Below are 14254 nucleotides of genomic sequence, written 5' to 3' on the forward strand. Positions count from 1 at the left end.
TACATTCTTCCCGACCCAATAGCGAGCGCCCTCTGTCAGCGACCAGCCAATGGGAGGCGAGCGGCGAGTGACAGCTGCCCAATGGGGACCGCCGACTCTCCCATCCTGCGGAGCGGGGGGTGGGTATCTCCCCGCCGCCGCCTGAGGAATGTCAACTATTCAACATGGAGACGGCGGTTACCAGGCTCGAGACCATGGTGAGTCCGAGCGGCGGCCGGGCTGAGGGACGGCGGGGTCGGAGGACGGCGGGACGGCGGCGGGAGCGCCTCGGAGGGCGCGGGGCTGTCGCTTGAGGGAGGGAAAAGGGCGGGGGGGGGGGGAGCGGGCGCGGCTGAGGGGCGTGAGGGGAGAGCGGTCGCTCTCCCCTCAGCCGCGCCCGCGCCCCATCCGGGCTCTGAGCGGAGCCCGCGCGGCCCTCGACGGGGCGACCGCCGTTCGGGTCAGGCGAGTTCGGCCGGGCCGGTCCATTCTGCTTCCCCCCCCCCCCCCCGGGGGGGCGGGGCTTGATGGTGCCGCTCCATTCACCCCCTCAGCGCGGGGGCAGGGCCCGGCCATTTCCCTCTCACCTGGGGGGGGGGGGGGAGTGTGGGTGGGTGGATGGGGCGGGGGGGCGGGTTCCGCGCAGTCCCGTGAGCGTTTATTGTTTTCCGTGGCGGGGTGGGGGAACGGGGCCGTTGAGGGGCGCGGCCGGATCGGTCCAGTCCGTTTCATTTCATTTCATTTCCCCGTCGCGGTGGGGGAGGGGGTAAGGCGGCGTAGAGGAGAGCGCTCTCGGACTAGTCCATTTTCTCTCAGCGAGGGGTGAGGGTGGAGCTCTCACCTGGGCTAGACCATTTTCCCTGCGGGGGTGTCCGGGGGAGGAGAGGCGGGCTGGGCTGTTTCATTCGCGCCGGTAGCGGCGGGGGGGAGGAGGGAGGAAAAGCGGGGCGATGCGGCGGGATGGCTTCCCGCCGGGATGGCTTCCCACCGGGGCCTGCGGCGGTGCCGCGCCTCAACCTCCCCTTCTCCTCCTCCCGGGAGAACGGGGCAAGATCCGCGGGGCTGGTCAGCGGGAGAAGAGCCGGGGGAGCCTCCCCCATCGCCTCGCCGCCGGTGGGCGCTGCGGGGCCGGGCCGTTCGCTCTGAGGAGAGGACCGGGGCGGCAGCGGGACCCTCGGTCCGTCCGTCCTTCCTCCGTGGGGAGCTCGCCGGCCCTTTCAGCCCGTCCTTCCTGGCGAGGTGTGGGCTGTAGGCAGTCCTGAGGAGAGGGTGGCTTTTCCTTCAGCCGTTCAAGTTCGCGTAGTTCTTTCACAGCGTTTAACTCGGTTTCGGCGCTCTCGGAGCCAGCCCCTGCGGGCAAAGACCGAGCTGCCTTATGTAATAGCCGCCCTTCTGCCTGCCCCGCTCACGGGAAAGCGGAAAAAAAAAGGGGGAAAAAAAAAAAAGCGATGCTGTGCTTTCACATATTGGGAAACTGCCTCTTTAAACAGACAAGTTCTTTGCGGCATCCTTCAAGTCTTGATCTTCATTCTATATAATGTAAACTTGTTTACACTTCTTTTTTTTAGTTAAAATGCTGTGGGAATATTTTATGCATCCAAATGCTTAATAGAGAATATAATTTCTATTCCTAAATCCTTACAGAAATTAAAATGCTCGTACTGACATAGTTCTCCAAAAGAGGATGCTTCTTTGGTTTTTGCTGGGAAACTTCCAGAAGTTTTTTGTCATTTTAATTGTCCTAGCAGCAGTGTTGGGTACCTTAATTGATAAACTGCAAGTGTCCTCGTGGAGAAAAAAGTATGTTATTCAATACAGAGACAAATAATACAACAGATTTGTCTTTGGGTTTTTTTTTCTCCTCTGACAATCTTGGTTTCAAGTTCTCATTAAGAAATAAATAAAAATTAGTTTAACAGTCTCCTAGTTCTTATCTGTACACAGTAACATCACCAAAGTGAAATATCCAGGAGAAATCAGGAGGAGCAGTGGGGGAACATGGTGGGGACTATTGTATATCCACATTATCCCTTAACCTAATGACTGCTAGACTTTCACTTCAATACACAAAATTGGTGCGCTCCTTAATGCCCAGTGTTCAACCTTGGTTTTTTTACTTTTACTTACTTTATTGCTCCTTCAGTCACTTTGCTCCAGCACCACCATAAAATGCCCCTTAAAGCATGAGGAACAGTGGGCAACTAAGTTTGCGTTGTCTGAAAAGAAACAACTGGCTGAAAGTTGTCTAAATGTGAGCTTGTTCTGCTAACATGCCTTTGTCACCTCATTCAATGATCTGCATGTCATTACAGCAGTAAGACACTTCTGAGTGAATATTTTAAGCGACAATACTATTTCTGTTAAGAAATAAAAAGTAAGAATTTGAATCAATGCCAAAATACTTGCATTAGTTGAAAGATCAGAGAATTCAAATTATCTTACCCAATTCTCAGTTTTACTTCACTTTAAAAACAAGGTGGTGTGTTTTGTGTTGGGTTTTTTTTTCCTTTGAATAAACCATGCTTTTGAGGGGGTGTTTGTTCTCCTTTAGCTACTGAACTGCAGTCATCAAACTGAACACTTAGAATGGTAATATACAGTATTTGAATTCATCGACATACTACATTCTTGTCAGAGCTCTGAAGTTGTTCTAATTTCAAATTCAGAACCTCAGCCTTGCCCATAGTGTAAACTTGATCCCCCCATATCGTTCGTCAGTATTCGTTTGTGGGGGTTTTTTTTGGTAAAACCTAGTTTGTTGAGCGATTTCTTTTTTCCTTGTAGCATGTTTTTCTTTCCATGTAAATCCGTTTAGAAGTGCTCAGGTTAGATGTTGATTATTTTTATGTTATGGTTTATTTCTGTGTTTTATTGAAAGTCTTACTTTTAAAGTTTGCCGATTCTAATTTTAGGACATGTAAATAATTGGAGAGGTATTTTGGCCCCCTTAAAGCTAAAAGGGGCTTTTATATATGGTAGTGGAAGAAGACAGTAATGGGACACTGTCTTATGATCTGCTTTACGAGTAAACTAAAATGATCATTGCGCAAATAATTTCAAGGTGAAGAGCTCGTTCGGGTCAATTATCTGCACAGATGGCACCTAACAACTTCCAGAGGTTTTGAGATTATAGCTTGGTCTTCCACCCCGTTCTAATTACACCAAATCTTTGGGTAATCCATTTGAAAAACAAATTGATTTTGATTTCACCCTGTTATTCTTCATTTTTCTGTATGATTCTTCTGTTAATTTCTTGTAGCAGAAGATGGAAGATGGTATGCCCGGCTGCCTTCTTCCATTAAAACTGCTGGGTGGCACAAGGCAGTTGCATCTTCACCTGGGTTTTTTTGCCTTTTTTTTTTAAGAAAAGGGTGTTTTCTTAAATACACCTCGAACAATTTCACTTATTAATTTCCTGTATACAAACCTCATTCAAAAGTGCAATACTTCTCTTTTTCATTGTTTAAGTTAATCAGAATATGTACATTGGCAACTATGTCTCGCATGTTGCAGCTTTGTGTCTCTTGCTCTTCCTTCTGCTTATTGTTTCTTCTTCCTGGATTTCCTGTGGAAGTCAGCTCTCTCCACAGAAGTGTGATAAAAAAATGCTTCTTACTTCCCTGGAGGTTTTGACATGTGTTTCATGGAAAGCTTCATTTTAGTCTCATGGAACCAGGGATAAACTAATTTGTAGGCGCTTAAAAAGAACAATGTGTGTGAAAATACCAGGTTATTGATGGTTCTTTGAGACGATTGCTCAAAGTATAGTAACAAGAAGAGCTGAATGAACCATAAGATCTACAATATAAGAAGAGATTCATTACACAAAAGATTGTAAAGCTAACTTATTAACAATTTAAATAAGCATACTGGGTGCTGTATTTTAGGAATTGGGCACCTGAGACTGTGCTGCACAAGCGTTCATTGAAGTCAGCTGGGACTGGAGATCTTTCCAACAGCTTCAGCAGACACAGAGTCAGGCCTCTAATGAAAATATAGTACATGGTAGTTGCTGGTGATAAATGTATCCTTCTGTATAACAACCATTTCATTAACCTTTAATGCCCAGGACTTCACGTGCTGCGCTAGTGCCTTCCAGTATGCACTTCAGCAGTTCGCACTGAAAGAAATTTTGTGTGGACATCCATTTAGTAAAATTTGATAACAAATGGATAAAGTGTCAGATGAGTTGAGAGTGCTTCATTCAGAGCAATTTAGTTAATTTCTGTCACCGTATTTTTAGTATAGTGGACCTACTTTTTTCTGTGAGTGGTGTCTGTCCAGTGCCCTTTTTATGTTGTACTACTAGTGATCATGCACAAAAAGCAGTGCAATGTTAAAAGGGCATTGGCCAGCAATACTATCTACGTTATTCATTCTTCTTCTTATAGTCACAAGTCAAAAGTCACTGTCTGAGACCAGAAGGTGATTTGCAAAACAACTGTAAAATGAGATTGCCACTGATTTTTTTTTTTCTCTCATTGTCTTCTCGTTATTTGCCAAGGAGAAATGTTAACTGGTCTTTTAATGACAAATACCATCAACTCTGTGTGTATGTTTCCTTACAAATAAGTGCCCTGCAAAGAGGGAAGAACACTATATAGCATTCTTATTTCCTACAGTGTGTTCTAGGGAAATGTTACAGGTGTGGAGTTGACTCAGGTTGTTGCTCTGTATGCATCAGCTATCACCTATCTCTCCATTCCTCTGTTACTTTGCATTTTGTTGTTAAGAATCTTAGCACCTTCAGACCCTAAGAGTTCTCAAACTTTTTATATGAAGTTACTGGTTTTGTTAAAAAGAAACACATTTATTGAGATTTATGAAATACATGCCCACTTTGATAGTGCTCTAACATCTATGTGGTAACCCGCTATGTGGTAATGTACATCCACTATGTTGGGAAATGAGTGTGCGTTTAAGTGTATTTTAAAGTGATTCAACACCTGCAAATGAGAAGAATAAACTCCGGTGTCCAGAAAATGCTCCCTGTAATGCAGTTTAAGAACATCTGTCTGATAGCAGTTTAGAATCTTTGCTTGCTATGAGGCAAATCTAAGGAATAAATAAATTTGGAATCGTAGTTTCCAGTTAAAAGAGCAACAAATTGTTTGAAATTGAATTTCTGACAGATCTGTTGAGTGTTTTGTTGGGTGTTTTCCTCCTTTTTTCCCCCTTCTTGGTCAGTGGAATGACAGGGATTATGAATAATAGTAATGTCTTGAAATACGTGAGTTCTTGTGTGTCTCTATCAGGACTTGGTGAACCTTAACCTTATCCAATTCTCCATGATCCACAGAAACCACTATCTGACTCGACCTATTTTTTTCCAATACGTATTTTGTGTATTGATTACTTGTACAGAGTTCTTGCTGCTAACGAATGCTCTGACTTTATTGCACTACTGTACTTTACAGCTAGCAGTGCAATAGTATTGTCAAAGCATCTGAAAGCAGAGTACGCAGCAATGGCTTGAGTCTTGCCTCACAGTTTCTAACACTTTCTTCTAAGCCTGTGAGTAAATTACAAATTTACATTTCACAAACTGCATTTTCTGTGTGATTGATGTACAGTACTCATCATATGAAGGGTCCTAACCTATAACATTAAGGTGAGATTTTTGCAGGTGTATGTTTCCTGAAATAGAGCAAGAAATAAATATTTATAAAATAAAGGAAAAATGGATAGTAAAGGAGGAACATATGGCAGTGCTTATAAACATGCTTTGAAATTGCTGATAATAAATTTTGTTTCTTTTGGAGTTAGCATACTTTCAGGAGGAAGCAGTGATACTGTGTTAGTATTTTCATTAAGCACAAATCTTAAAATTATAGCCACATGATGGATAAGCATTCAGCTTCACATTCAATTTTTAATGCCTTGAATTATAGTAGTAGCATGGTATTAGTGGCTTACTGTTGTTCTGTAAATCTCAAATTATCAATATTGAATATTTAGGAACAGACCTTCATGGATAATTCTAAAAGCCACCCATATTCACTGTCTGCTTTCCCAATAATTATTAATCAGATAGAGGAGTTGGAGAAAGGCAAAAAATTATCTTTTTGGCATGCCTGCCTCTAGAAATGAAAACCTAAAAATGTTTGCTAGTGGAGGAGAAGAGAAATGATTGAGCATTTAGGAGAAATTCCCTCATGAACTCTTTAAAAATACATAGTGTAATAAAAAGTATTTTATTCTCACATTTTATCATGACTGGTTTCTGGGGTGGATACGGGAAGGAGTTTTGTTGGGTAGATGGTAAGTTATGGGAGTAATGGGTGAAAGCTTTCCCTTTGATTTATAGATGCTTGAGGTCTTTACTAGATTTATTTTCCTTTTCTTAAGCTATTATTTGAAAATTTACTGGAGGTGTGTATGTGTATGAAACATCACACATTTTCACTATGTCAGAAAGGGGATTTTACTTGTAGAACATCTTGGATCAAACACCACTCCTTTAGGCTATCTGAAGTTCCAGATCCTCAAAGGTATTAATGGCAGTTCCTGAAGGTGGAATTCAAGGCTGATGTTTAAAACATAAACATCCTTTTGGTATGCAGGCCTGACTACAGGCTACATCCAAAGACTACTGAAGTTTGTCACTGTAGCTACCATTATAGCCCTGCCAGATAGTACTTTGGGATACAGTAACAATTATAGCCTTATTTCATCCTTTAAAAAGTTGTAGTGATTACTTCAGGGTTAATCTCAGTATAAATTCTGAAAACCACACTGAGTTAAGTAAGTTACAAGCATTTTTAACTTGCTTTCATCACCATTGCCTCTTCTGTGACTGTAAAATCACCAAATCATTACGATAAGAAATTCATGAGTTGTTTGTGAACTGGGAAAACTGCCTTTCTTTAAACAGAAGGACTTCTTAAGGACAGAAGTCCTTAATAGGTATTAAAATTGCAGACTAAAATTAATTAAGTAATAATGCTATCAGCAGACTGTTTTACAAGGCAATTAGATAATTCTCTGGTGGCTTATTTATCCCAGGGAAAGAAATGTGATGTCATCAATTTTATTATCTATTTATCAGTCTGGTTTATTGGGGAATAATAAAATGTATTATGGGTATTAGAACCATCTGAGAGAATGCATTCGTAATATAAGTCATAATAAAATCTCTGTTGATATGCTTGGATCCTGAACACTTATTCATAATCTCTGCTGTGTAAATAACGGAGTATTGCAGTTTTGCTAACAGAACTTTTAATGTTTGAAAAGAGAAGCAGTTAGCCAAGAAGCTCTAAAAATTGATGGAAAATATGTTAATATCTCAGGAGAAAAAAATCAAACACCTCCTGCATTGAGTGAAGATCACTTTTAAAAAGATGCATGTACTCTTCTATTGATAGAACTTACCTCTTTGGTCTACTACTTAAAAACTTCATCTTGAGAGGTTTGGCATTGCAAGGGCATGTAACATAAGAAGAGACAGAAGTGTTTTCATGCATTTTGGGGACCTGCATGAAAAAAGTACTAGTGGCAAGATACAAAGAGAACAATTGGGTAATTTGGGTTAGACAAATGGAAAGAGGGTAAAATTAATAAAGTGTGTGTGTGTACACCCATGTAATTCTTACATGTGAGAGAAAAATGGTTAAGTCTGAAAGTTTATTGCTTTATATTTTTCAGGCTAGAAGTGTGTCAGTGTAATTGGCAAACATTAGCTAATGGAATAGATTGGAGGAATAGCAATTTACTTTTATAGTACATGAGCCTTTAAATCAGAGGCATCTGGCTTCTGCTTTCCTGAAATACAGGAAACGCAAATGGTTGGGGTTTGTCTGCAATTTTTGTTTTTTAATATACTGTGGCTGACCTTAAATATTTTAGTTCCAGAAGGCAGAATCTGATCTGGATTATATTCAACACAGACTGGAGTTTGAAATAATGAAAAGTCTTCCTGATAATCCAGCAGCAGAGGTAGTATTTTTAGATTAAATTAATAGATTTTATTGCATTTTGCATGAAGTTGGTAATAAATGGGTAATTTTCTTTAATCCTAAAATATAGGTGGCTGTTCTTTTATCTAGTTGTTAGGTTTTTATCGTTATTATAAAGTATTTCTTGAATCGTATATCAAGATAACTGGCCTAACATGAATTCAGTGCAGAAACCAACAAAACCCCCTTGATTTCTTGGTATAGTGAAATTCGCCCATGTTCTGCTTTGAGAAATGAGTAGTAGTGTTACACCTAAATTTAAGAGACAGATTCCAATCTGAGCTAAAACACACCCTTGCTCTGAGATCAAAAGATAAACTTGCTAATAAGCAATGTCTAAATTCAGATTTGGGGGACAGATGAGAGGAAGAGGAAAACAATAAATGGCAGCATGTAAAGGATTTTATAAATAAGTCCTTGTCTCCATATATATTGTAACATATAGTGGAAAAAGTAATCTTTTTAGTTAGAAGTCCCTAACTTATTCCAACTCAGAAAAGCCATTAACATCCACCAGCACAGTAAATTCATCCTCCTGTATTTGTTGTGGAACCACAGATTTATGCTGTTTTATTAACACTACCTATCATTTTTGCTTATGAAAAAATAAATGTATAGATGAAACAGATGCTCACTGCTACACTTTTCATTGTAAAGGGTCATTTCATGGTATATTTTAGTGTCTCTAATGCCTGCACTTTTAATTGGTATATGGCCACATTAATTTTCTCTTCTTAAATAGTTTAAATGTACTTTTAATTTCTACATAGGAAAATCCAGTTGCTGTCTTGGAAGAACTCGCAGTGGTGAAATCTCGGTATAAAACGTTATGTATGCAGCTGGAAAAAGTTTCCATAGAGCAGAGAGAATCCATGAAGGGCATCCGTGCTGCTCTAGAGAACACAATGAAGATGATTCAGGCAGTACAGCAACATACTGATCTTGAGGTAGTATTTTCATTTTAATTACTCGAGTCTCACTCCTGTAAATGAACACGTATTTGTGTAACCTTTACGTAGATGTGAGTAGTTCCATTGGAAACTGTTATACGTGCAGACTCTTAGAGGACTCTTAGAAGATAAGAAGACCGTTTACCGGAAGAAATGTTTGCAAGATTGGAGCTCTTTTTGTAAATCGCAAGCCTGATTCATTACTCAACAGTTAAGCTAGTGGTATTCAGTTTTGGAGTTGGAAGTAATACCATAATAGCGTCAATAGTGTGACACACTTTTGAATAGTTTCATAGAAATTGATGCCTCTCTGCACAGCTGTGTCCCACTTCTCTACTGACTTTTTTTAAAAGTAGCCACCTTAAAGAAATTAGAAAGCAAAATCAATATTAAAAGGCAAAAAATCTTTTAAATGGCAAATGTATTTTCACTGTCTGAAGTGAGTCAGTTAAAACCAATGCATTGTAATATATGCGGTGGAATTGTTATTAGTGCAAAGTTGTTAAGTTTTTCTCAGTATGATAATGCCTATCTATCTATTAAAAAAACCCCCTACAACAAACAACACGTTTTCATAAGTGGTCTTCAGACACTGCTTCATTACGGTTTTGAAGAGGTTGTGAAAGCATTAATTTTGTCCCTTTACAAATCAGGTGATTTAGATGAAAAAAGCTGATTGATAGTCTAGTGGCAAAGACAGAACTGGTGTGACTAAAACATATTCCCAGATCTCAGCTCTCACTTTAATGTTCTAATGACAGTGCCCCAAGATTGTGTTTAATCTGTCAACAGCTCTAGACAAGTTACTGGTAAGTCTTTCTTTATGGATAAAATATACTGTATAATGATTCAAAAGACAGTGGTTATATGTCACAGAAAGGAAAAAATATTTTCTTTCCCTGTGTTCCAAGGATATGCTGCCAAGAATAATTTCATATTTGGATTTTGTTAAAGTGGAAGACTCTTGTCTCTTGAGTTATATTTAGACTTTTTAGATAAAGATTTTCCTGTACTTTGTATATTTCTTAAACCAAAGATGGATTAAACTGTTACAGAGAAATGTAAGTCTTTAAGTGAAATACTTCTTCTGTCAAATAATTTATCTTCTTTCTGTTCAATCATTTATAGTATTGATGCTAAAGGAATATTATGGTTGGATTTTTCAGAAATACTTTGCTTGTAAATTTGCTTTCATTTGAAGGAAAGTAGGAGCCTACTATTAGTTTCCATGAGAAAAGGGCTACACAAACACTGAGTTCTTCTGTAAATATCATCACCCTAGGAACTGAAAGTATCAGAGTTCTCTGTGTTTGTTTTTTTTCCTAGCGCTTACCTCTGTCAAGAGAAGAACAGACTGCAGCACAGCAGTTAACCTGCCAAACTGTTAAAGAAATGGAATCGCTCGTGGAAGAGGTAATTAGGCCACAGAGTGTCAGTATTCCAAAAGCCATTAGTCCTGAGTATAGCTCAGCTGAAGTCAGAAGCGCTGTTTTTGTGACTTAATACCTCTCAAATGAATGCAATTTTTCAGAAATGGGACTAAAGTCTCTAGCAAACCTTTTCTTTTTTATTGCATACTGATTAAGTATATGATTTGTTCCAATTAAATTGTCCACGAAGGAAAACTTTGCTTTGATGGAAGACTTTGTTCCCCTTATTTTTTAATTGGGATGAGTTTCTGTTTCTTTTCAGAGATGCAGTTGGTTGTCAATCCTATTGTTCTGTTAATGTGTTATGTAAGAAGCCTTTGGGTGGGAGTGAAGAATGTAATTGATTCAAACGAATGTATATCAAAATGGGGAGAAATTTAATTTCCTGTAAAATATTAAATGAATTTTGGAATATGAGTAACATAGATCTAAACTAATACTTGTTAAAAAGTCATATATTTTCCCATAGCTAAATTGGTCTGGGCCGCATATTACAAGCAAAATATTAAAGAAGGTTAATAGAGTATAATTATCTTATTGACCTTATCTTCTTCTACATGTCTTCTCACTGCCCACTACTCTGCTGTCAAAGGATGCCTCGCTTTCTGTCCCTTTATTGCCACGGTTGGTTTGCATGAAAGCCATCCAGTATCTTGCAGCTTCATTCACTCTTTGTTTGCAAATATCTTCTCCTACCTTGATAAATGCTCTCAATTTCTGTCTTCCCATTATTTAATTCTAAAGCACTTCACATACAGCTGGCATAATCCAAGCCCAATGCAAAATGTAGCTATATCCTACAGCTACTGAGGCCAGTTTAATTGGTATCAGTCCCTATGTTGTCATTGAGCGTGTTTCGAAGATGTTCTCTGAAAGGCAGAAAGAATGGAAAGATGTCACAAAGGCCCTGGGATTTTTTCGTCAGTGCTGTATTTCTGGCTGAGGAGAGTCAGATATAGCTACCTTCAGCTTGTCAGAACTGTCAGCCTCTGAAGGTTGCCTGAAAATAGGAAAGCCATCTTTTTCCTTTGCTGCATGTACAGTGCTTTCAGCTACAACCAGATGGGAATGAAAAGGAGAAAGCTGAAAAGGCTTATCTGACTTGCATAGAAATCTTTCTGTATCCATTTTAAACTTATTTTTATTTGAAACCAAGATTCGTTTAATGCCTAAGATTTTGCTGTTGACTTCAGTGGCTGCAAGATCCTTGGTTATCCAACAGTAAAATGTAATTACTAATGCAGAAATGAAATTGTAAAAAATAATTTTTAAATAAAATTCCAACAAATCCTGACATTACCTCTCGTTTATTTTTAGCCATCTAGCCATTCAGGATCTGCAGCCTCTGGCTCATCTGAAGGTAAGTACTGAAAGAAAAATTTTCCTGATGTTTTCTTTTTTTCCCTTGACTGATCTTCTCCCCCTTACACTCAGCCCCAGTAAGTAAGCTTTGTGAATAGTATCAGTCTCTCAAGACTTCCATCTCTAATATTGAACTCTAATAGGCCTGTACTATTTAAATATATTAAGTTACTATCTAGAATTCAGGGAGTAATGAATTAAACTGTCTTACTTTCTGAAAAAGGCAGATACTGTAAATAACTTCGGCTGACAAATAAGGCCTGTTTTACCCCTAGTACAATAGGGCCAAATCTCATAGTAGGAATAGGCTGAGACCTAGGTATGGTTTCTGAGCTCTTTCATTTAAAGAACATAGAGCCTATGATGCACAGCAAATTCACTGTTTTCACTCTCAAGCATTAGGAACTACTGCTTTTATGTGAAGAATTTAGACTTTAATAAAAGCAAGTGAGCCCTTAGTTACATTCCACATATAGTTCCCATGTCTCTGGGAGTTTTTCTTGCTTTTGATGGTATTGAAGTGGGTAGTGTTGTGTTTATGGTCTGGAAGAAACGAGGTACTAGTCTTACCATAGAAATAGCTCTTGTTTAATCCATTTATCCCTACTTATAGAAAGGAATTTTCCTAGTTCTTTAAAAAAAAACCAAAAAAACCCCTAGTCACTGACAAACCAAATTTATTAATCCCCATCAGATCTCAAATTAAATGATTTTTCACTGGGTCTGTAGATATGATGATAGTTTGGAGGGAGTATTTTCCGTCTCTCCTTCCTCCTGCTAGAAAATCTTTTCTTTAGACCCATTTAGAGGGTTTCTTAAAATGTAGTGAAAGTACTTCCTAGCTTTGGCCTAATTTCTGAAGAAACAAGTATCTTCTATTTCCAATTTTTTAGAATCGCAATTCAAACCATTGACTGAGGAAACACTTATGACTGTACCAAGGACTATCAGAAGTACTGTTAAACTAGCAGACCTGAACAATTTGTACAAGGAGTTATTTAACCACTTCATTGTAAATAAGAACAGGTAAGACTTAAAGCCATTCCTTAGTAAGCATTTTGTAAGCTGTAAAGAAATTCAGCCTTTTCAAATAAAACAAAAACAGCTAGTTAACCATTTGCTGCTATATTACAACTTCATAATTTGATTTTACTCCCCTACACTCTTCTTGGTTAGGTACACACCCCAAAGTGTTAGGCCATCATACAAAACCCCCTAAATTAATTTGTGTAAAAATGGCTTGTATGATTTGATCGTTTTCAAAACTGCACGTCAGGTTCTTTTTCCACTTTGGTTTCACTGTACAGTTGTCCATAACTGGGTCTATTCAGGGAAGTTTTGCTGACACAGTCAGACCGCCAAACCCTTTTAGCTTTTGGAATCTGCATCCAGACTGGAAAAGCAAAGCCCTAATGCTGAACTGTGACTCCTGAACCCTGCCCTCCCCACACCAGCTCCTCCTGCCTCCCCGAGCCCGGAGCCCTGTCTGGGCTGTGTGCTGCGGATTTCTTGCAGGCTGATGTTAAAAATGAGGAAGTTTTTAACTCAGGAATTCTGTCTCTTTAACCCTAAGGTTGGATTAGCAAATGACTGTTCTCAACTTGAAGTAGCGCAGAAAAGTTGATGACAATATCTGAATGAGAATTGCAGAGCAGTTGCAAAAATCATTCATTAAACAGTACGCGCTTTTTAGCCTTTTTCTGCCAGACCCGATGTTTGATACTCTGTTTTGCTAAATAGTTTGCTTTTGTCTTACAGAGCAGCATTGAGTGTTTCACAGATGAACAAGATGAATATGAAAGCCACTGACTCAAGAATACGAATCTTGAAAGAACTTGCTATTGTGGAACTTGACAAACAAGGAAATGTTAAATTAGTTGTGTAAATGTAAGCTCAGGCCATTCACATTTGGCACACAAGCATCTTGGTCATAGCTCCTGGATTATTAACAAGCAAGTATTTCTCTGGTGTCTAGGAGTTGTAAGTCCACTGTTGGAAAGCTGTTAATGTTTCTGTATATGAATTCTATTTACAGTACTTAAAATTGGAGAGTTAAAAAACACTGAGGTTGGTATTTTACCTTGGATATTTATGGGGCTATCGTCAATGAATTTTTGAAGAGTATTGTTAGCCATGTGACACCTCCATGTTCTTGCTTACATTCCTGAGTGGGTTTTTAAGACAAATAACCCAAGCCACTTAATTGCACTTACATTCCTGAATAAATGATGAAAGCTAAGGAGATGAGGCCATAGATTTATTACGCTTTTGTTTACGTGACTCCTGAACCTGAGTCCTGCCCTAACCCCTGAACCTGGTCCGTGACCTTTTTAATTTTCCTTTGATGTGAACTGTCTTGTTTTTACAGTCCAGCAAAACTGGAGACTTGCAGAATAGCTGAGGTTGGAAGGGACCTCAGGAGATTGTCCAGTCTAACCCCCTGCTCAGAGCAGGGCCAACTACAGCAGGTTGCTGAGGGCAGTGTCCTGAAACAACTCCAAGGACAGAGAGTTTATGACCTCTGTTGCAGCCTTTGACCACCCTCACAGTAAAAAAGGGATTTTTTTTCTTATGT

The 14254-nt window shown here is 39.4% G+C and overlaps 1 protein-coding gene across 3 annotated transcripts; it reads left to right on the top strand.

The window, feature by feature from the left end:
- The first annotated feature begins 35 nt into the window (after positions 1-35).
- On the top strand, positions 36-13918 carry SKA2 (spindle and kinetochore associated complex subunit 2). Of its 3 annotated transcripts, XM_052804031.1 has the most exons (8): positions 111-197; positions 7347-7467; positions 7828-7917; positions 8708-8884; positions 10214-10300; positions 11635-11677; positions 12573-12705; positions 13438-13918. In XM_052804031.1, exons 2-8 carry the CDS (start codon positions 7459-7461, stop codon positions 13562-13564), a joined length of 666 nt encoding a protein of 221 aa, XP_052659991.1. In that variant the 5' UTR covers positions 111-197; positions 7347-7458; the 3' UTR covers positions 13565-13918. The 3 variants fall into 3 exon arrangements, with proteins under 3 accessions (XP_052659990.1, XP_052659992.1, XP_052659991.1); XM_052804030.1 differs by lacking the exon at positions 7347-7467 and having other exon boundaries at positions 36-197; XM_052804032.1 differs by lacking the exons at positions 7347-7467; positions 7828-7917 and having other exon boundaries at positions 82-197.
- The last annotated feature ends 336 nt before the right edge of the window (positions 13919-14254 follow it).

This window comes from Harpia harpyja, chromosome 12 (genome assembly GCF_026419915.1).
Source record: "Harpia harpyja isolate bHarHar1 chromosome 12, bHarHar1 primary haplotype, whole genome shotgun sequence".
Classification (NCBI taxonomy): Eukaryota; Metazoa; Chordata; class Aves; order Accipitriformes; family Accipitridae; genus Harpia; species Harpia harpyja.

Bases quoted from the DNA above. Each gene is read 5' to 3' on its own strand.
- SKA2 (XM_052804030.1), top strand. From the start codon at position 165: ATGGAGACGGCGGTTACCAGGCTCGAGACCATG. The intron at 198-7,827 runs GTGAGTCCGAGC...TAAATATTTTAG, and splicing joins TTACCAGGCTCGAGACCATG to TTCCAGAAGGCAGAATCTGA. The intron at 10,301-11,634 runs GTAATTAGGCCA...GTTTATTTTTAG, and splicing joins TGGAATCGCTCGTGGAAGAG to CCATCTAGCCATTCAGGATC.